Source organism: Podarcis vaucheri (assembly GCF_965113315.1).
Source record: "Podarcis vaucheri genome assembly, chromosome: 9".
Lineage (NCBI taxonomy): Eukaryota > Metazoa > Chordata > Lepidosauria > Squamata > Lacertidae > Podarcis > Podarcis vaucheri.
Window position 1 is genome coordinate 16,166,643 of NC_138767.1, and position 21,041 is coordinate 16,187,683.

The following is a 21,041-nucleotide window of genomic DNA, read 5'->3' on the forward strand; positions in this document are numbered from 1 at the left end:
TCATCTCCTTGAAAATACACGCAAGATAGCGCATAAGGCAGCAGAGGTTTAGGACTGGAGTCTTCCTTCTCCTGGATGGGCTACCTTCCCAGGTTGATGACCCTAATCTGCGCCTCATTTCCCTCTGCAGCACATGCAGAAATCATCTTCTTGATTGTTGGACCCACTATTGGTCTCAGTCTGCCAGAGCCTGAATTTGCATGCAGGGGAAGTCCTTAAGTCATTGAAGGTTTGAGACCCATTGAAGGCTACCCTCACATGGTTTAGCCGGCCAGTTAAAACCATTCCCAGGGTGTGGCTGCTGTCACATGCTTACAGCTTCTAGGAGCCACAGGTGATAGCTGGGGGGGACAAAGATGGACAAACTAACCCAGAAGGAGCCCAAGGTGTCCCCCACCAGAGGTATTACCCCCTCCCCAACACCCCATACATTCAATAATCTGCTACTATTGCCATTATATATATTTTGTTCATTCTCTCCCCCCTCTAGATGACCCTTTTCTTTTTTGAATGTTGCCTTCTACTTTCTTTAAGCTTCTGTCTATCACAGCATAGCTTACTGCTGGGTGTTCGAATACTAACTAAATGTTGGATTAATCTGCTGAAGTCTAGCTGAGACTTGCCTTGTTCTCTACTGTGAGCAGAAAGCCCAGAGCCTTTAAGCTCTCCTGCGTGGGTGTGGTGGACAAAGGTGAATTTCTATGTGTTTCTGTAACAAAGCAACGGGTGTGGCGCCAATATCTTAGAAGAGACACCGAGTATATCCTCCGCACTGGCCTTTTATTCCTCGGAGGGGCAGCCTCCTGCGGCGATTACTTTGTGTTCTTCCAACCGGCGGCAAAAATAGTTAACTACATAAAGAGATGGCGTGATATAGGAGCTTCCCTCTTTAAGACACCTCACTGGGAGATGCCGTGCCTCTCTGGCATGCAGCAATTCGCATTGCTAAGAGAGTAAGCTTTGTGTGGCCCAAACAGCAACCTCAGTGGGTTGGGGGGTGCGGTTTAATTGAGGAGAAGGAAGCCCCTCCTGAGAGCACTTAAGCGAGGAAAGGAAATCTTTCCCCTAAACAGGGTTCCTGATAACAGTGTTCATAAATACCACACTTTCATTCGTCATACGCAACGTCAATAAAACAGCTGTTTAAGCAAATCTATAAGCCTGACCCTTTACATTTCTGCTTGTGAATTTGGACCAGTCCATGGAATAACCCCCACTTTTTTTTTATCCTGGTTGTTTTCCAGCAATCGTTCTCCAATGAAGTCCATTGTGTTGAAGAAATTTTAAAGGTGAGTGTATCTGCCTGTGGCTGGTGTGTGCTTTAAGCAACAGATGTGGGCAGCAGAACCATTTATTTCTGCTGTGTAAAGGAAGGAATTGCTTGTTTTTTTCTGTGGCTAGCTACAGGGTGTGAATTCAAAGGTTGTTTGCTTTGGACGAACAATAAAGGGTTCCTTTGAAATGTTTCAAACTACCCAACCTGAATGTTTCTGGGCAATCCTTGTAATAGGTTTGAAACAAAACCATGTGTCTCATGTTTCTGAATTGCTAGCCCTAGATAACATACTGTATGTAGATACGACCTTTGTGTGCTGTGAAGTTCTGTGGGTGGTTTACGATAAATAAGCAAACAATTGAAATTTCAAGTAAAACTTTTTTTAAAAAAACACTTTTTTTAAAAGGAAGGGGAAGAGATACAAAAATTCAGCCATGGGTTTTGGTTTTTTGCAAGATCTCATTTTCAACTGCATCCTCAAAATTAAAAGCACATAAAAAAACCAGAGGCCCAGACCATCTGTGTTTAAAAAAAAAAGATCTAGGTGAACAGAAGGTTACTGAAAAGGCCGCAAAGATGGGCGCCCCGTGAGCCTAACTGAGAAGGTTGTTCCATAACTGGGGTACTGCTGTTGAAAACACATTTCCCAGAGGTTATCCACTTCATTTCGTTTGGTGGGGGCACCAAAAGCAGGGCCTCTGAAGAGGTTTGTGTAGGTCCATATGGCCTTTAAAGTAACCTGGTCTATAAAGGCATTAAAAAATTTAAAAGGCCAATGCCATTTAAGGTGTTGAAACCACCGTGTTAAATTGGGCCCAGAAACAAACTGAGAGCCAGTACCATGTGGCTGTGTACATACTGTGCCTTGAAAGCACATTCAAAGCACATTGCCCGCCTCAGAGAATTCTGGGCGTTGTAGTTTTACCCCACACAGATTAATAGTTCCCAGCAAAAATTCGCAAACTATCGAACTTCTCCCTGATAAGGCTATTCCATAACTGCTATTGAATACACACTTTATCTAGGGTCCCTCACACCCCAACTTTTTCTAGTTTGTGCCACTTCATCAAGTATTATTAGCAGAAGCTTTTTCCCCCTCCCTTTCCCCTGCCCGGGAAATAGTGGACACATGCATTTTAGAAACGGCACTGTATACTCTATACCTCGTAATAGCCAAAGGAAGTTGATATGGGTCTGAGGTTCAAAGCAGAATCTTAAATTCCAGTGCCCCAGTTCTTCTCTGCTGCTGCTGCTGCTGTTTTTAATCCACCAATTCAGACACAGTTTAAAATTTCGTATGCAGTATATTCAAAATGATTGGTGGCAGTAGAAGGTAGAAGGATGGTGGTATTGTGCATTTTCCTACCCCAAACCAAAGTCCTCAAATGCCAGGGAAGAACACACACACACACACACACACACACACACACACACACACACCGTGATAGCTGCAAGGCCCTCAAGAACCAAGAAGCAAAAACGCAGATTATAATCTTGTGCTGTCCCAGTGCTTTGGGTTTACATGTGTCTTGATGTTGGGTAAGTACAGGAAATGGGCATTAAAGACTGGTTTTCATTTTTCCCATTCTTTTTCTCTCTCTCTTAGGAAATGACCCATTCATGGCCACCTCCTTTGACAGCCATCCATACTCCTAGCACAGCTGAGCCTTCAAAGTTTCCTTTCCCTGCAAAGGTATAATAATAATAATAATAATAGTTGCTTAAATCTAATCAGTTAAAAATGTCAACCCATTGAAAGAAGTTTGAACTGAAAAACAATAAAATGATGACTGTAAACGTAATTACTGCAGAACACAAAGTCAGTATATTCACATTGTCCTGCGGAAGATACTCTGAAGACAAAACAATAGCTTAGCAATAGTATATTTCTTTACGGTGTTCAAATAACTTCCATTCATTATATCAGTATTCCTAGTACGTCATGGCGTGTTAATTGTCTTGCGATGCTCCCCTTTCTCACCCCTTATGCCTGGAATTGCCTTTCAGGCCACCTCCTCACTTCTTTGAAATTATTCTTCAAAGCTCAGCTTCTCTGTGGAACCTTTAACAAAGACTTTTAGTCCCCATTTCCTACGGTTTTTGTAAACTACCCTCAAAACTCAGTTAAAGGGTGAAACATAGATTTCTAAAATAAGTAAATGATATAAAAGCAGTTTCTTTCCCTGTTTACCCCTGCCTTCATTTCTTTTCTGTTGTCCCTCTGTGCCGATTGTAAGCTCCTTGGGGCAGAGACCTGACATCTTATCCCTCAGTGGTATTATATAAATCACCGTAAGAATTGTTGCAACATTCCTGTAAAGCAGGCTGGTATTATCCCTGTATGGTAGATTAAAAGACTGAGAGATACTGGTGTGATTAAGGTCACCTAGTTACCGGTAGTTCACAGCCAAAATGAAAGCTGAAGGTGGGAGCTTAGCTACTATTCTATGATTAAAATTTCCATTCCCCCTCTTTCTAGGAAACCCAGCATGGTGGATCAGTCATACAGAGCCAGAGTAAGTGAGAGATCTAAAAATCTATGTGCGGTTGCTTGGATACAGTCTGCTGTGTCCTGCTGTGGTTGCGTTCATTTCAACAGGGATGGAAGAGAAATTTCCATTCAAAACTTTACTGAAATGAAAGCATGTTAAACAATAGAAGTGTCTGTTGGCTTGAGCCCAGTGTTTGTTTGCTGCATACATTTCTGCAGTCACTGTAAACATTCCTATATTTGTATCTATTGTGCATTTACTTGTAAACAGAGGAATCTTTCAGAAGCAACAAAAACGACTCAGTCAATTACAGTGGTACCTCTGGTTGCGAATGGGATCTGTTCCGGAGGTCCGGCCGGATCCCAAGGTTTCTGCAACCCGAGGAGAAGCGGTAAAGTGCTTCTGCGCATGTGCATGGGGTGGTAGACCATTTCTGCGCATGCGCGCGCAGCAACACACTTCCAGGTTTGCCGCTTTCGCAACCTGAAGTTTACGTTACCCGAGGGTAATGTAACCCGAGGTGCTACTGTATTTGGAATTGGCAGCAGCTGCTCCTGGCTATCACTGCAATATGGAAATTGAGGCAGAGCGATGAACCCATGACCATTCCAGTAGTGCTTTTTGCAAAGTTGAGCTCCAGCTATTGATGGGGCTCATCGAAGCAGATTTAGAAGTAACCCCATGTGGTGTAGTTAGCCCCACTCCAGGGCTTGATATGTGGTTAAAGCAGATCACATGGCCACACATAATGGTGTTTATGGTTACTGGGTCATTAGCATGATGCACGGCCATGTGATCGTCACTAACCACATGGAAACAAGATGTAAAAGTTTCCTAGGAATAGTGTGGGAATACCTGTGGAGGGAGGAAGCTGTATGCCACCTGTGCACCACTTACCCTTATATTGGTTGTAAAGCCAATCAATAGTGGTCATCTCAGTCTTTCCTGGGCTCCAGGCAGCCTTCCTGAATTATCTGTAATGGATTATAGAATTCCACTGAGCAGAAAGGCATTTAACACCTGTCCAAAAGTTTGAGCCACGTTTATTTATTTGGTCCTTAGCTGCATTAGACATATCGCCGTCTTTAACTTGTGGAATAAAAATGAAAGTTGCAAACTGTTGGGGAACCTGTATGAATCCATACCCCTAGCATGGATTCAGACGATATGCCATCAATTAAAAGTTGCTGCCCTAATTATCACAGATTGCATAATGCGTAAATCTTTGTGTGTGAGAGGCATACACACACTGAGAGAGGGGAGGGCAATAGAAAACAATTTAAATGGGACAATGCTTGTACAGCCTAAAACATTTGTTGTTGTTTTACAGAGCAGTATGATGCACCTTCTAAGACGTCTATTTCTCAGCAAGGAAAATCGTAAGTAGCTGCACCTTGTGCCTCTGAACATTAGTTAAGTCAGGGTGGGGAACGTCTAGCCTGCCAGGCCACCCCATTTGGCCTACAAGCCGGCTCTAATGAAACCATACCCCTCAACCACACACATCACTTCAGCTGCAGAAATGAGGGCTGAACTACCCAAACATTTATGGGGAGTTCAGTTCTGCTTGGTGTGGCTTCTTCCCTCCCACAACAACAGAGACTTGTGGAGCCTAAATTACCTGGAAAATGTTATCATGCCCTAAACCTGCAAATATTAAAGAGTCCACGTCATCAAATGCATGAACTGCAAACTTTAGTTGTATGTTTAGACACACTGTGCTTATTTTTCATGTACTCTCACTCTAATTATATGGCACCATCTGTTCTTGTTGCATTTAATTTCCCTCTCATTTCACTGCTTACACTCCCTTACAACCATATGCATCAATACCTAACATGGCTAGAGCCATCCTGGCCGCACCTGCAAATCTACATGCTTTTTGTGAAAGCATAAGCACAGTGCAGCATTGAATGCTATACTTTAAATGTCTGGGAGCAATGCATTTGCTTCTGGATGGTTGCCCTGAGTTTCCAGGACATCAAGATGTTGTTTGAAACATCTGTTCATGTGCAGACTGCCACTAAAGAAATTATTCAGGCTTTTCTGCAACTAGCTTCTTGGTTAGTTTGCACTAGAGTAGGGGTCAGCAAACATTTTCAGTAGGGGGCCGGTCCACTGTCCCTCAGACCTTGTGGGGGGCCGGACTATATTTTTTGGGGGGGGAATGAACAAATTCCTATGCCCCACAAATAACCCAGAGATGCATTTTAAATAAAAGCACACATTCTACTCATGTAAAAACACTCTGATTCCCAGACCGTCTGCGGGCCGGGTTTAGAAGACGATTGGGCTGGATCCAGCCCCCGGGCCTTAGTTTGCCTACCCATGCACTATAGGTTAGCCACACCTCAAAGAATTGTGCAAGCGGCTCCATGTGATCAGTGGGGCTTTTGACAACTTTTCCAAATTGTGTTGCCAGAAGGCCACACCCATGAAGATGGCACATTGCTTTTGCGAGAGAGAAAGAGAACAAATTATTTCTTTGGCAAAGCTAGCTGCACACATTAAAGTTCACATATTAAGCAGCCCCACGATTCTTTTGATTATGTTGATGATTTAAAATTGGACTGGAGCCAGAACCTTAGTTTCTCAGCTTGCCACTGCCTTGACAAAACTTTGCCATGTTGCTCCATTTGTTTGTTTGTTTGTTTGTTTGAGTGGGAGTAGAGGGGCTTGATAAATTAGGGACAGGTTTTCTTAATGAAGATTAAAATCTCTGGTGAGACTTAAGCACAGATACAGGTTTCATCTTGTTTGGCAGAAGTAAGAATTATGTCTAGCTTGATTTCCATGGTCAGCAAATCTTCCTTAATTGTCTCTGTGCATGAATGTTTCTAGAAAACAAAACATTTACACCAGCTGTTGCTAGGAATCTTTGCTGTAAGTGTACCTATGCTGGAAACGAGTGGTAACAGTAACATTACAGAACCCTTCCTAATAGAACTTCTGCTTAGAAACACCGTAGAACACTGAAGCACAATGCACATCTCTTAAATTTCCCATTTCATGTTAGTTTCCCAAGTGCTATGTTATTTTTAAGTATGCCATTAGAGTTATGTGAGATTTTCCTTTGGCACTGTTATTTTACACGTGATGAACTCAGGGCTCGGGGGCCAGTTAAATGGCCTCTGTGGGCCACAGGTTGGGGTCCCCTGGACTAGACCATGCAAAAAAATGAACATAATGTTTTAGCTGCAGTTCATTCATTTTCAACTTTGCATTCTAGTTATAAAAAAGCGTGCCTAGACATTCTGTTGTTGCGCCCATAACCTAGCTTTAAGGTGCTGTTTAGCTCCTAGCTTTCATATCTCAGTATTTAACAATGTGTGTGTAAGAGAACAGTTATGGGAGGAAGATTTACAGGGTTAACCAGGAGGTATCAGTACCTAGAGGGATGCGGGTGGCGCTGTGGGTTAAACCACAGAGCCTAGGACTTGCCGATCAGAAGGTCGGCGGTTCGAATCCCCTCGATGGGGTGAGCTCCCGTTGCTCGGTCCCTGCTCCTGCCAACCTAGCAGTTCGAAAGCACGTCAAAGTGCAAGTAGATAAATAGGTACCACTCTGGTGGAAAGGTAAACAGCGTTTCCGTGCGCTGCTCTGGTTTGCCAGAAGCGGCTTAGTCATGCTGGCCACATGACCCGGAAGCTGTATGCCGGCTCCCTCGGCCAGTAAAGCGAGATGAGCGCCGCAACCCCAGAGTTGGTCACGACTGGACCTAATGGTCAGGAGTCCCTTTACCTTTACCTATCAGTACCTAACAGCCGTGATGGTAATTGCAGAGCCTTCACATTCAATGAATCGGATAAAACTGACAAAATTAATATTTTGCAATTAATATTTATTTAAACCAGTGGCTTCCCCATTTAAAACTGTGAAACTGTCCCTTAAGAAAACTGGTTTTGAAATGGTGTGAACAGGCTCCAAACACACGGTAAATAATTTTCACTAAATTGTAATCATAAACACAGTCTTCTAGTTAAATATTTAAAACTGAAGTCATTTGCTCTGCAAATAAAATGCAGCACATCTCTATTCAAGCAGCTATATTGACACTTCTGTTCAAGCTGTACTTGGGTGGGCTGTGGTCTTTTACTTAATAGAAAGCTTTTATTTTAAATTGCTCTTATCTGAAGCCCAGAATCTATCAATGCTGCTTCCTTGTCAGGCAAACCTTGCAGAAGAATTGCATTGCTCAACAATACTTATGAGGGGCGGACCGCCCCTAATTGGGCAAATCAATCAACTACTGCTTTCAGTTTTAACTGATGTTAACAATTAAAAAGGTGAAGCCAGTTGTTGATGAGAACAAGAGCCAAAGAATGTTCCACACACCAATGTTTTCTGTGTGGGTATCCTTATCACAAAGAACTGTGTGTACTTTGTTACCTTTGATGAGTGTACATGCAGCTGTTGTGCCACATGTACACATATCATGGCTTTCCAACATGTTTCAAAGTCATTTCAGGTGAACAATAACTTCACAATATTGATGTTTTTCAGGTATTTTTGAAAAAGGTAGCATGCGCGAATGAGCAACTTTTAGAGATATTTTCTTACTGTAATCTCCCAAGTTTTCCTTTAGCCTGCATAATTCCATGTTGTGTTCTTTTTCTGCATGAAAATGGCGAGCACAATGTGTGAAACCACCCCTTCAGATCTTTTGACTTATGAGTTGTAAAATGCTTTTCAAGGCTACACGGATTGGAAGCTATTGTTTGCAAGCCTGGTTTTTGTCCCTTCTGCCTTTGTCCTATCCCCATGGAGCATCTTAAATCCATATAATTAATGACAGATTGGTTTTAGAGGAATATGAAACCTCCAGGACTAAAGCCAATCTCTTTATAACTAGGGATGAAGGTGGATTACTGCAGTCACAGCAGAATTGCTTGCTCCTTCTTCTGAGTCACCGGCCCCTGTCCCCTGCCAGAACCAGAACAGTGGGACGAGAGTCCTGGGAGTGTTCTGCTTTGGTATATATAACAGCTCCAGTGTCCTGCTGGAGTTGCAATTATGTCTGAACATAGAGCATAGTCCTTGGATGTGGCTGTATTTTATCAGGTGGCTTGGTTAATACCATCTTACAATGGCTGCCAGTGCAGAAGAACATTCTCCTTTTCTTTGCCAATTAAAACTGTTTATCAGCAGTTAATGAGAACGCCCTATTGCTCCTCAAAAGTGTAGAAAAAAAGATGGCTCCCCAAATATCGGTATATAAACGAGAATAAGCACCATTTGGACCGGGGACTTAATTAAGTTGATTCCTCAAGTTTGTTTGTTTTAATTAGTGCGCTCTTGGGTTTGTGTGTTGCTCTGCACAATGGTTCTCTTTCTTTCCATTCTTCCTTTTCGAAACGCATGTGACCGTCTGAAACTCCAGCCACTTTTGAGTCGCTCACGTTACAGAGTGTAGCCGACTGAAAACAAGCAGTGTTTGTGCTGGCTAATTAGAAGCTGAAATCCCTCTACATCTGCATGCCCAGAGTAAGCAGGCAAGCTTTTTGCAGAGCAAACGTGGATTTCCCAGAGGGCTTTCCATTATTGAGTTCGGCCCTCAAGTTTAGCACCTGGCTTCACTGGAATGGAAGCAAGGTTTTTGTTATTTACAGCAGCAGGTGGCAAGTTCAGTTCCCACTGACATTAGGGGAGCCCTAGGAGAGACAAGCTTGTTCGTGCATTAGGGTGATCATATTTGGCATGTGACAAGTTTTAGGAGCTACTTCTGTTTGTAAACACACAAACCCCTCTTCTTTCTAAATAATCAGTTCCCAAAGATGTAAGAGTTTCCCCCCAGCCCCGCACACTCAAAATGCGGCATGCCCAGCATTCTTTATTTTTAAAGTCCTCTTTCATTGTTTCTCCAGTGTCATCTAAGGATGACGGATCCAAAAATGTTATACTCTGTATACTCCAAAAGTTCAAGATTAAAAACATTGAAGATTATTTATTTATTTATTTATGTATTTATTTTAAAATTAATTTATTACCAGTCCGTCACTCTAAAGTCCCAAAGGCAGGTTTCAATATTAAAACACCCATTAAAAACACTTTAAAAACAACTTTGGACTATGATGCAGGCAGAGTTAGTTGCATTGATCTTGGTTGCAGAGGCAAGCATGTGCAAGATTTCAAAGAGCTTAACTTTGACTGTATGCTCTGAACTGTTTGTTTTTTAATGTTTTTTTTTTTAAAATGAAATCTAGCCTTTCCTCTTAAATTAATCAAATCAATTAAGAGTTTGTTAAAAAACAAAAACAAAACATTGCTTAGCAAATACTCTTCTCTTGTATGTAGTGAGTGATGACTCTCCTTTTTTTAAAAAAAAGAAAAAGCTTCTATTGTCCTTCCTGGGAACAATTCGTCAGCTGCAAGTTTCTTGCTGTATTATTAATAGCTTATCTGAAAGCTATTAATAATATGCCAACAGAGGCAATTTGTGTCTGTCTATCTATCTATCTTTCTGGGAAGAAGCCCTTCAGAAGATAATGGAAAAATAAACGGTGTCGTCTTTGGATAATAGATGTAGTCTTCACGGTCTTCCCACATAATGCCATTTTCTTCTGAAGGTTTTATTTGGAACACTGATGCCTTCATCTGGGATAATAAAACCTTACTGCAGTTTCTTGTGTAGGGGCAGAAAAATTGTGCTTTGGGTTTGAGTGGCAACTATTTCATAATTATCCCCCTCCCCACTCCAAAAAAAAAACCCCACCACCACAACTGAGGACTGAGTCAAATGTGCAGTTTCCTGTGCATTAGTGATTTGGAGCTCCTGTGCTCATAGTCATAGAACGCTGCCTTATATAGCGCTTGGCTGTTGTTCATCTAGCTCATTATGGTCTGCACTGAATAGTAGTGGCTCTTCATCATCATCATCATTTTATTTGTATGCCACCTTTCCACAGTTAAAAACAATGCTCAAGGCAGCTTACAACATGACAAGATTTACATAATTAAAAAAGTCATAAACAAGAAGAGGAGGAGTTTGGATTTGATATCCCGCCTTTCACTCCCCTTCAGGAGTCTCAAAGCGGCTAACATTCTCCTTTCCCTTCCTCCCCCACAACAAACACTCTGTGAGGTGAAAGGGGCTGAGAGACTTCAGAGAAGTGTGACTAGCCCAAGGTCACCCAGCAGCTGCATGTGGAGGAGCAGGGAAGCGAACCCAGTTCCCCAGATTACGAGTTCACCGCTCTTAACCACTACACCACACTACAGTGGTACCCCGCAAGACGAACGCCTCGCGAGACGAAAAACTCGCAAAACGAAAGGTTTTTTCGTTTTCGAGTTGCCTCGCAAGACGAATTTCCCTATGGGCTTGCTTCGCAAAACGAAGCTTGCCCCGGGGACAGCGGGTCTTCTCTTTTGAAGCAAGGGGCTGCGGGGAGATAGCAATCTCCCTGCAGCCCCTTGCTGCAAAAGACGTCCGGGGGCAGCGGGGAAGCGAAGCGCTTCGCTTCCCGCTGCCCCCGGACCTCTTCTGAAGCAAGGGGCTGGGGGGAGATCGCGATCTCCCTGCAGCCCCTTGCTGCAAAAGACGTCGGGGGGCAGCGGGGAAGCGAAGCGCTTCGCTTCCCCGCTTCCCCTGACGTCTTTTGCAGCAAGGGGCTGCGGGGAGATGGCTTCTCCCGGTGCTCCGAAGCCGGGCGGGGGGGCAGGGGACACCTCCCGCCGCAGCGGGGACACCTTTTGAAGGCAGGCGGGGGGGAGCAAAGACTTTGGCCCCCCACCCGCCTTCAGAAGAGGTCCAGGACCTCTTCTGAAGGCTGGCGGGGGGCAAAAGTCTTTGTCCCCCCTGCCTGCCTTCCCAGGGGCTTTTAAATCGCCCCGGACAGCGGAGAAGTCCTCCGCTGTCCGGGGCGATTTTAAAATGCCGCCCGCCAGCATTTTAAGATCGCCCGGACAGCGGAGAAGTCCTCCGCTGTCCCGGGGTTTTTTTAAATGCTGGGGGTGGAAAGAAAAGCCCTTGTCCCCCCCCCCAGCCTTCAGAAGAGGTCCGGGGACAGACTGTCCCCGGACCTGGTCTGAAGGCGGTTTCCCTAGGAACGCATTAATTGATTTTCAATGCATTCCTATGGGAAACCGTGCATCGCAAGACGAAAAAACCGCAAGACGAAGAGACTTGCGGAACGAATTAATTTCGTCTTGCGAGGCACCACTGTACACAATATATAAACCACATAAAAAATATACACAACCAAATGGAAAACCATTTCCACATAAATCAAAATCTAAAATCTACAGCATTAATATCACAGTTTAAAATAACATAGGTAAACATAGGGGACAAATAGAAGAAGATGCCTTCACCCCGGTATGGCTCCCCTTTATCACACACACAGCCCAACAAGACAATGACAAAAATCCACCAACAGCATACAAATCAGTACAGCTAACCTGATTCAAAAACACCTACCCACCCCACTCACACATGAAAACAAAGACCACCACAGCCAACCACAAATGAACAGCCACACCCCAAGGCCAACCCCAACCTCTCTCACCACCAAAGGAATGCAAGTGAACAGCAGAGAACCTGCACAAGCAATGCTGACACCAAATCCTACGTATATTAAGTAAAATAGAAACACCGCCCCCCGACCCCACTCCCACCCATCTTCCACCCCTCCACCCCTTTCCCCCTTTTCTTCCTAATGTCTCAACAAATGAAACTGATTTGCAAAAAATGTTACTTGGGAAAAAAGAGAGAGAGACATTGCACATACTTTTGTAAATCAAGAAAATCTTTAATAAAAATACATTTGAAAAAGAAAGAAAAAAAGAGCAAATTGATGTGGAAATGTGGAGAACTGAACAAAGAAAAGAATTAGTACAGGCGTTCCATCCCAGACCCCGCCACACTCACATAAATGAAATTGCATAAAGTGGGGAGCGCCCTTTAAACACCCTCTCTGCCACTCTCTGTTCAATCCATACAAAACAACAACAACACTGTGTCCCAAAAGATCCACAACTAGAATGGAAGCTCTGGGGCTGGCAGGAAGCTGGAGGACATTCAGGAAAGAGGCTGCTGCGGCTGCGCTATTCCACACATCAGCTGTTAGGAGGGGAGGGGAGGCTGAGCAGGGTAAACAAAGCCCCCCTCTGTGCTTCCGGTCTCATCGTGGCTTCCTCCACCCTCACTGACGTCCTTTTTGGGCTCCAGGGAGGGTCTCCTTGTGAGCCACAAGGACTTTCCAGCTCTCTCTCCATACCCCCTCCCCCCCCCATTTCTGGGTTTGAGTGGAATTGTTTAATTATTTCCCAGCGTTGTGCGCGACTTAAGTGGGGGGATGGGATGGGGCATCTGCATGTGGACCAGAAGGGCATGCTACACATGATTGTTATCATGGTGCAATCGAGAGGATTAACTTGGAGATACAGTATAGGTTTTGTATGCCTTATGAGGTCATAGAATTCTAGACTGTACCACTCAAAATATGAGTGGGAGGTAACGTTTATGAATGTTCTCCAGCATGCAAACAGCTTCCTGCAGGTAGAAATCATGAAAGCTTTCCCTCTGATATGCTGGGTTGATAATGCAACATGCATGGAACTTAGAAGGCACCTAGATGGTAGTGGCATAGTCTAGAATTCTGCATCTGCTTAGATCCGCTCATAACAGTCATGGGAACTGCAGCAGCTATGCCTAGCTCAGGACATGTTGTGAGGGCACATGGACTCTCCTTCCTTGGAGGAGGTTTTTAAGCAGAGATTGGATGGCCACCTGTCATGGATGCTTTAGCTGAGATTCCTGCGTTCCTGGGGGTTGGAATAGATGACCCGCAGGATCCCTTCCAACTGTACTGTTCTATAATACAGCCACCTGACTGAAGCTCAGCCAAGGGTCTGGGTCTGATCAGTGCTTGAATGGGAGACCACATGGGATGAAAGGCAGGACACAAGTTTGCTAAATAAAATAATAACTGGAAGTACAGTGATACCTTGGGTTACATAGGCTTCAGGTTACAGACACTTCAGGTTACAGACTCCACTAACCCAGAAATAGTACCTCGGGTTAAGAACTTTGCTTCAGGATGAGAACAGAAGTCGTGCTCTGGTGGCGCGGCAGCAGAGGGAGGCCCCATTAGCTAAAGTGGTGCTTCAGGTTAAGAACAGTTTCATGTTAAGAACAGACCTCCAGAACGAATTAAGTACTTAACCCGAGGTACCACTGTATATCATGTGCACTTGATTTTCTTCCAATAAACTGGCTGGGTGTATTGCCTAGTCACAGATAACTGACAGCAAGTTAAAATGAGCAGCTACCAGCATGATTTTTTTTTTACGCCTGGTTTGAGAATCTACTAAAAGAAATAGTGATTATTTTCTTAAACACTGCTTCACAAAAACGTATTCACGTGAAAGAATCATGTCGCCTCCAAAAATCACGAGGCGTCAAAAATTCACTCCTTTGCTTCTGGCCTTTCATTGTTGGCTTCTGGAAATTGTCCTGTGAGCTCTTGTCTTTTGGGCAACCGCAGGCTTGCTTTTGTGTGATTTTCTATAAACCAACGCTGAAGAGCCGAGAAGAAAGGGGACATGCGTGTAGAGAACATGATTATTAGCCCGCTGCAAGAATCTGTAGGATTGCCCTCCAGGGTTTGTGGTTATGCTGATATAATCCCTTGGTAGATCTTTACATAATAGGATCCATTGTACACCACAAATGCCGAAGGACCAAACTTCATTAGGATGTGTTTACATTAAGCGAGGCTTAACAAGGGACTGGTTTCACTGACAGCAGCTGTACTCTAGTACCCTGCCGGTGCCACAGAATAGTTTTGCCCCATATGCTTCTAGTTGGGCATAGTTAGCTTTGCAACACTGTGATTTATTTAAATGCAGTAGCTATTGTGGTAGCTTTCTGACTTATTTTCCAGTGCTGGGCAGATACAACAACCTTGGAACTAGCCGGCTTGGCAAAGCGCTAAGAAGCAAAGTGTTTGGTACAGGGGAGACAATCTAAGGAAAGCAGCCCATGATGATTAAAAGTTTGCTTTTATTGCTTTGATTATTTGATTGTTTTTAGGTATTTATATCTCGCTTTCACATAAATTGCAAAGAAGCTATAAAACTGATAATAGCAATGAATAGTTTTTTAAAAACCAACAGTAGCACGCGTAGCAGCAGATTAAAAAGCAATAACAAACTTAATAACTAAACACCTATAGAACTAGCAGTACAAATTGGAAGGACTGGTTATCAGTCCTTTTTTTGGGGCGGGGGGAATAAAATAAAGATTGAAACTTAATCATGCAGTCTCTGTTTTATTGTGCTGGGTACCTGTTACACACAAGCTGGAAACCTCTTCCCTGATATAATGGGTTTTTCTTTTAATGGAGGGCCAGCTGTGCTCCCACCTGCAGCCTGACATGGTTAGTAACAGGGTTACCCTCTCACCTGCCATTTGCTAGATCACACTCATACGCACAGAAACTGGATGGGTTTGTTCATCCGTGGGTGCCAGCTGGCAAGCCTCAAAAATATCAGATCTTATCTGGCTAACATTCCTGTTCCTGCTGTGGTTTCATTTGGATTTGGTTATCCATCACTTCCGCCTCTTGGCTCTTAGAAGCACTGTTTGTTTGGTATCAAGTAGCTGCCAGGATCCATCCCCAAAGTGGTCATATTTCAGTGTCTGAGAGGTAACTGGATGTACTTTCTGAGTAAAATCTGTGGCATGTAAATAAATAAAAAATACGTGCCATTATTAATTCATTCTAGCACAGGGAGGATAGTAGTTAAGAGCAAAAAGCTTCTTAAAAAGCAATATCCCCTTTAAGATTCAGTGGTTCTTTTTTTAACTTGTGCTAATTCAGCTTTGAGTGTCTGATTTTCATGATAGTGCAAGGAGCAGTTTGGGAGCTGGGGTTGGTTGGTTGGCTGGTTATACCTTTAATGCGTTTTCTCAGTCTTTAGGTAGGTAGTCATGTTTAATTAGTGGTTTTTGGCTTTAAGCAAAAGCTTAGGTGTAATCTAAGCTTTGCTTAGTTGCCCAGTTGCCACTTACAACCTTGTGGTCCCCCCCCTCTTTTTCTTAGCACAGCTTCATAGAAATACATATTGTGATAATGACACGGAACTGGATCCAGAGTTCTTATGAACAGAACTCTGCTCACTGGGCACTTCCACCTGAGGAAGTGGGGAAGCAATATTTGCTGCTTCCTCCTTCTCCCCAAAAAGCTTTTTTGTGGAACTTGGTAGAAAGTGGTGCAGAAGTCTGCAGGGAGATTTGGCAAACTTCTACCTCTCCCGCTTTCTGCAGCAAGAGTTTTGGTCCACTCTTTTCCATGAAACAAGTTCTTGCGTTTGCTGAAGTAACACTTTGGATCCAGCCCGCTGTGTGCATATTATGCCGTAGAGTAGAACTCAGCTTCACAACTCTGCGCAAGTGGCTTCTGTCTGTGCAGCAGAACTTCCTAGCCCTCTCCTAGCCCCTACAACTCCCCTCCCCACCTGCACACCCTCAAAATCAGCTCAGGTGGGTTGGGGGACCCTGCAGAGTAGATTTGGAGGGTACGCAGCGGGAATACAACCCCTGGCTATCTGCATTAGTGCTGCACCTGTTTTTAAAATATATTTGAAAGACCACTGTAAACAGTTGAAATCATTGGTAGGAATACAATAATACAATGGTAACTTTGGTTACCATGATGATATAATGGATTACAGTAAAAGATGCAGGAATAAAATTTAGAAATGGAACTGATGGAGGGAGGGAAGGAGGTCTAAAGGTTCGAAAGAACCTCTTTCTATTTTTGGAATGGTTATCTTTGTTGTGTACAGCTTTATGCAAAACTAATAAAATTTGTTTTTTTAAAAAATCTGTTATATATATATATATATATATTTGCTTTCGTAGATTTTCACGGGTACAGGAATGCAGGTTTTGGTGTCTTCGGGTGTCTTCCCGTGTAAGAGTCGGGGTGTCTGTGCGACGTTTCGACGAGGTCTCACTCGTCATCTTCAGGCTGGTGCTTTCGGCTTCTTGTTACTGGAACAGAGCAGAATCTGGTGTTTGAGTTCCTATATAGGAACTCAAACACCAGATTCTGCTCTGTTCCAGTAACAAGAAGCCGAAAGCACCAGCCTGAAGATGACGAGTGAGACCTCGTCGAAACGTCGCACAGACACCCCGACTCTTACACGGGAAGACACCCGAAGACACCAAAACCTGCATATATATATATATATATATATATATATATATATATATGCATTTATTTGTATTTATTTATTAAGGTATTTATATATTGCCCTCTCAAAAAGCATCAGGGTGAGGTGCAGCAATATAAAAAAGCTAAAAGAAACCCATTTAAAGATGTCATTAGAATGACTGCCTCCTCAGGCCAGTCATTTCCCCTTATTGTTCACATAATAGCAAACTCCAAATCCTTGGTTGCCATCACTTCTGCCACCAGATGGTGGTTCTTGAGTTAGTGAGGTTTATGGCACCGGATTGCCAACAGGCATTAGTACCCATGAACACTTATCTTCATTTCACAACCAGTTTTAAGCTTTGGACAGCCGCAGTGCTCTATTCTGACAGGCAGATAGGAACACTTTCCAGATATCTAGTGTTATGGGAGCATGCACCACAGATCTTTCTTTGCAGCAATGACTATATTAGTTTTCATGAGCAGAGACTCCAGGGAAGATGAAGTCCTCTTGTTCTGCAGAGGAAATAGTTCAGCTTGGCCTTTTTCTTTGGAGTGCAAAAATGAAACCTGTGCTCGTTTTCCAAGAAAAATACTGTGAAGAGACAAGCTTGAGCAAAGAACACTTTCCCAGCTGAGTAGTATGTTGAGTGTAGATTAATCAAAACTTTGAAAATAAACTTGAAAATGTCATTGTAATTTTTTGCAGCAAGTTACATTTATATCCTCTTTTCTCTTTCAGAATGCTACATGAAGACCTTGAGATCAGCGATAGTGACGAGGGTGACGATGACCAAGTCAGTGTGTGCAGATAAAACTTATAAATCCTGCAAATACCCAGAATACCTTTAAAAATATTTATGGCCTGTTTTCCTGCCTGAGCTGCTTATACTAACCTTTCTCCCTTTCTTTGTTGTTGTTCTTGTTAAATAGGTTTCTGATAAGCCGTCTTCCTCATCCACTCCTCCAAGGTACGGTTTCTTGGAAATAACAGGGAGGCAGAGGTGGGGAGCAGCTCACAAGTTGTTTTATGCATGTAAACAGAAATCCTTGTGGAAGCCGCTGGGGTTGTGGGCGAGAGGTTAAGAGAGAGAGTGAGACTGACTGAACTGTTCACTGATTGGGATAATTTGGTAACACTTGGAGGGAATGCATGAGCTTGTTTTAATACTTCCCTGCTTCTTCAAAGCACTAGAATTCAGAGTGTAAGAAAAGCATTGCTAGATCAGGCCAGTGGCCCAGTATTCTGTTCTCTGCAGCAGCCAGCAGAACGGCAGTAGCTGTTCAGCAGCTGATTTTTTTCCACCTTGAGAGTGTATGCAGGCTGTCCTTCCTTGGAGGAGGTTTTTAAGCAGAGGTTGGGTGGCCACCTGTCATGGATGCTTTAGCTTAGATCCCTGCATTGCAAGGGGTTGGAATAGATGACCCTTGGGGGTCCCTTGCAATTCTACAATTCTGAGATTCTATAAAACAAGGTTAAAAAGTCCAGGATGTACAGTGTTTACCTTGGGTTACAAACACCTCGGGTTACAAACACTTCGGGCTACAGACTCCACTAACCCAGAAATAGTACCTTCGGGTTAAGAACTTTACCTCAGGATGAGAACAGAAATAGCATGGTGGCAGCAGGAGGCCCCATTAGCTAAAGTAGTACCTCAGGTTAAGAACGGTTTCAGGTTAAGAACGGACCTCCAGAATGAATTAAGTTCATAACCAGAGGTACCACTGTACATGTTTTGAGCTTATTTACTCTCCCCCGGGAAAATGGTGTATTTTGGTCATTAGATGAAATGTGTTTGATCTTCTGCTTTTCTGGCAGTTGTACAGTGATACCTCAGGTTAAGAACTTAATTTGTTCTGGAGGTCCATTCGTAACCTGAAACTATTCTTAACCTGAAGCACCACTTTAGCTAATGGGGCTCCTGCTGCCGCCACACGATTTCTGTTCTCATCCTGAAGCAAAGTTCTTAACCCAAGGTAATATTTCTGGGTTAACGGAGTCTGTAACCTGAAGTGTCTGTAACCCGAGGTACCACTGTATCGCATAGTTGCTCTCAAAAGCCCCCTTGGCTTCCTAGCAATGTTTCTCTCCCTCCCTCCATCCCTGTGTGTGTGTGTGTGTGTGTGTGTGTGTGTGTGTGTGTGTGTGATTGTGATTTAGCGCTTTTGCATTTTCATCCTTTTGAGGGATCAGGAGAATGTGATCCCCCAGTGAACAATGATAGAATGTTTTAAATGATGCTGGTTGGATTTTATCTCCCTCTCTCTCTCCCACCCCAACCTCCGCCCCAGTGCTGGCCTGTCTCTGGAGGGGGTGGAAGTGCAGAAAGATGATCCTTACCCGCTTCTAATTTTATCTCATGGTATTGACTTGCAGTGCCCCACAATCACAGCCTGAGAGTGTGGCATTGGCACATTCCAGCAGTCCAGAGTCTGGGAGCACAAGCGACTCGGACAGTTCCTCTGACTCTGAGAGTGAGAGCAGCTCCAGTGAAAGTGAAGCAAATGATCCCCCAACAAGAGCATCCACACCTGAGGTACGGTGTCCCATTTGTTTTTAAGTGCATGATCTGTGTGTTGTGAATAGCCAATAGGAGGCCCCTCTTGACTTTTTTTTAAATCCAATCAGATAATTTAATTGTTCTGTCAGCAGAATGCTGTAAATCTCTTCTACCACGTTACTGGTCCCTTTCCACCCTCCCAGTTTCCCACGCTGTACATTTGAATCCTGCGCTACTGTAGTCCAGCCGTCCACATAACACCATCAGCACATACTTTAGCCACCGGCTGAAAGTCACTTCCTTCAGGCCATGTAGCCAGAAATGTTTCAACAGAGGCACAGTGCAAATAGAAGAAGACGCCTTCATCTCAGTATGGTTCCCCTTTATCAAATAATAATAATAATAATAATAATAATAATAATAATAATAAAAAATCTATTATTTATACCCCGCCCATCTGGCTGGGCTTCCCCAGCCACTCTAGGCGGCATCCAAAAAAATATTAAAATACTGTAATACATCAAATATTAAAAGCTTCCCTAAACAGGGCTGCCTTCAGATGTCTTTTAAAAGTCTGGTAGTTGTTCTTCTCTTTGACACCTGATGGGAGGGTGTTCCACAGGGAGGGCGCCACTACCGAGAAGGCCCTCTGCCTGGTTCCATGTAGCTTTGCTTCTCACAATGAGGGAACCACCAGAAGGCCCTCGGTGCTGGACCTCAGTGTCCGGGTAGAATGATGGAGGTGGAGACGCTCCTTCAGGTATACTGGGCCAAGGCCGTTTAGGGCTTTAAAGGTCAGCACCAACACTTTGAATTGTACTCGGAAACGTACTGGCCCAACGAAACAACAACAAGAATCCACCAGCAGCATTCAAATCAATCTGGCTAACCTGATCCAAACACACACACACACCCCGGTCACACAAAAAACAAATTTCACTACAGCCAACCACACCCTAGGCCACCCCCCGAAGAAATACAACAAGCGAATTGTAAAGAGAAGCCACACAAGTGATGTTGACACAAAACCACACACGTATACTAAGTAGAAGAATGGAAGCATTTCCACCCGACCCCACCCCACTCACCATTCCCCCCTCCCCATCTTTCCCCCTTTTCTTCCTAACCTAACACTGTGTGTAACACTAATGTCTCACAGCAAATGAAACTGATCTGTAGAAAACACAACTTGAAAAAAAGAGACAACGCACGTATTTTTGTAAACTAATAAATCTTTAATTAAAAATATTTTTTAAAAATTGCATGAATGCAAAACAGACAAAACCTTAAATCGAAGCATCTAATATATTCAAAGTGTATTTAATACGTTAAATAAGTTCAGTACATTTTAATAATGATGATGCCCATATGGTTATCAGGCATCCCAAGACCTCTTTCCGCCTTCCAGCCAATAGACTGTATGCAGCGGTCATGCAAGTGGAAGGCAGTTTGTGCCAACCAATGTTCCTCTTCCACTTCTCCTTACTGCCCCCTTTACCTTCCTGGCTGAGTGGGGCTGTGTTGTACAGCGCTGCAGAATTGCACAGAAACTGGGTGGAGGGGTCATGATCCAGGAGGAAGGACCTTCAGATACATCCTGATGTAACCTTTC

At 43.6% G+C, this 21,041-nt stretch overlaps 1 protein-coding gene across 8 annotated transcripts in view; it reads left to right on the forward strand.

The window, feature by feature from the left end:
* AFF1 (ALF transcription elongation factor 1) overlaps window positions 1-21,041 on the forward strand; it is a 149,280-nt gene that overhangs the window by 104,086 nt on the left and 24,153 nt on the right. For 7 of the 8 annotated variants that reach the window (XM_082236320.1, XM_082236323.1, XM_082236319.1 and 4 more), the window contains 7 exons: window positions 1,245-1,289; window positions 2,883-2,969; window positions 3,756-3,792; window positions 5,099-5,147; window positions 17,671-17,731; window positions 17,862-17,899; window positions 19,306-19,465. In XM_082236320.1, coding sequence (XP_082092446.1) covers window positions 1,245-1,289; window positions 2,883-2,969; window positions 3,756-3,792; window positions 5,099-5,147; window positions 17,671-17,731; window positions 17,862-17,899; window positions 19,306-19,465 — 477 coding nt within the window. The remainder of the gene's footprint in view (window positions 1-1,244; window positions 1,290-2,882; window positions 2,970-3,755; window positions 3,793-5,098; window positions 5,148-17,670; window positions 17,732-17,861; window positions 17,900-19,305; window positions 19,466-21,041) is intronic. The other variant, XM_082236322.1, reaches the window with a different exon arrangement.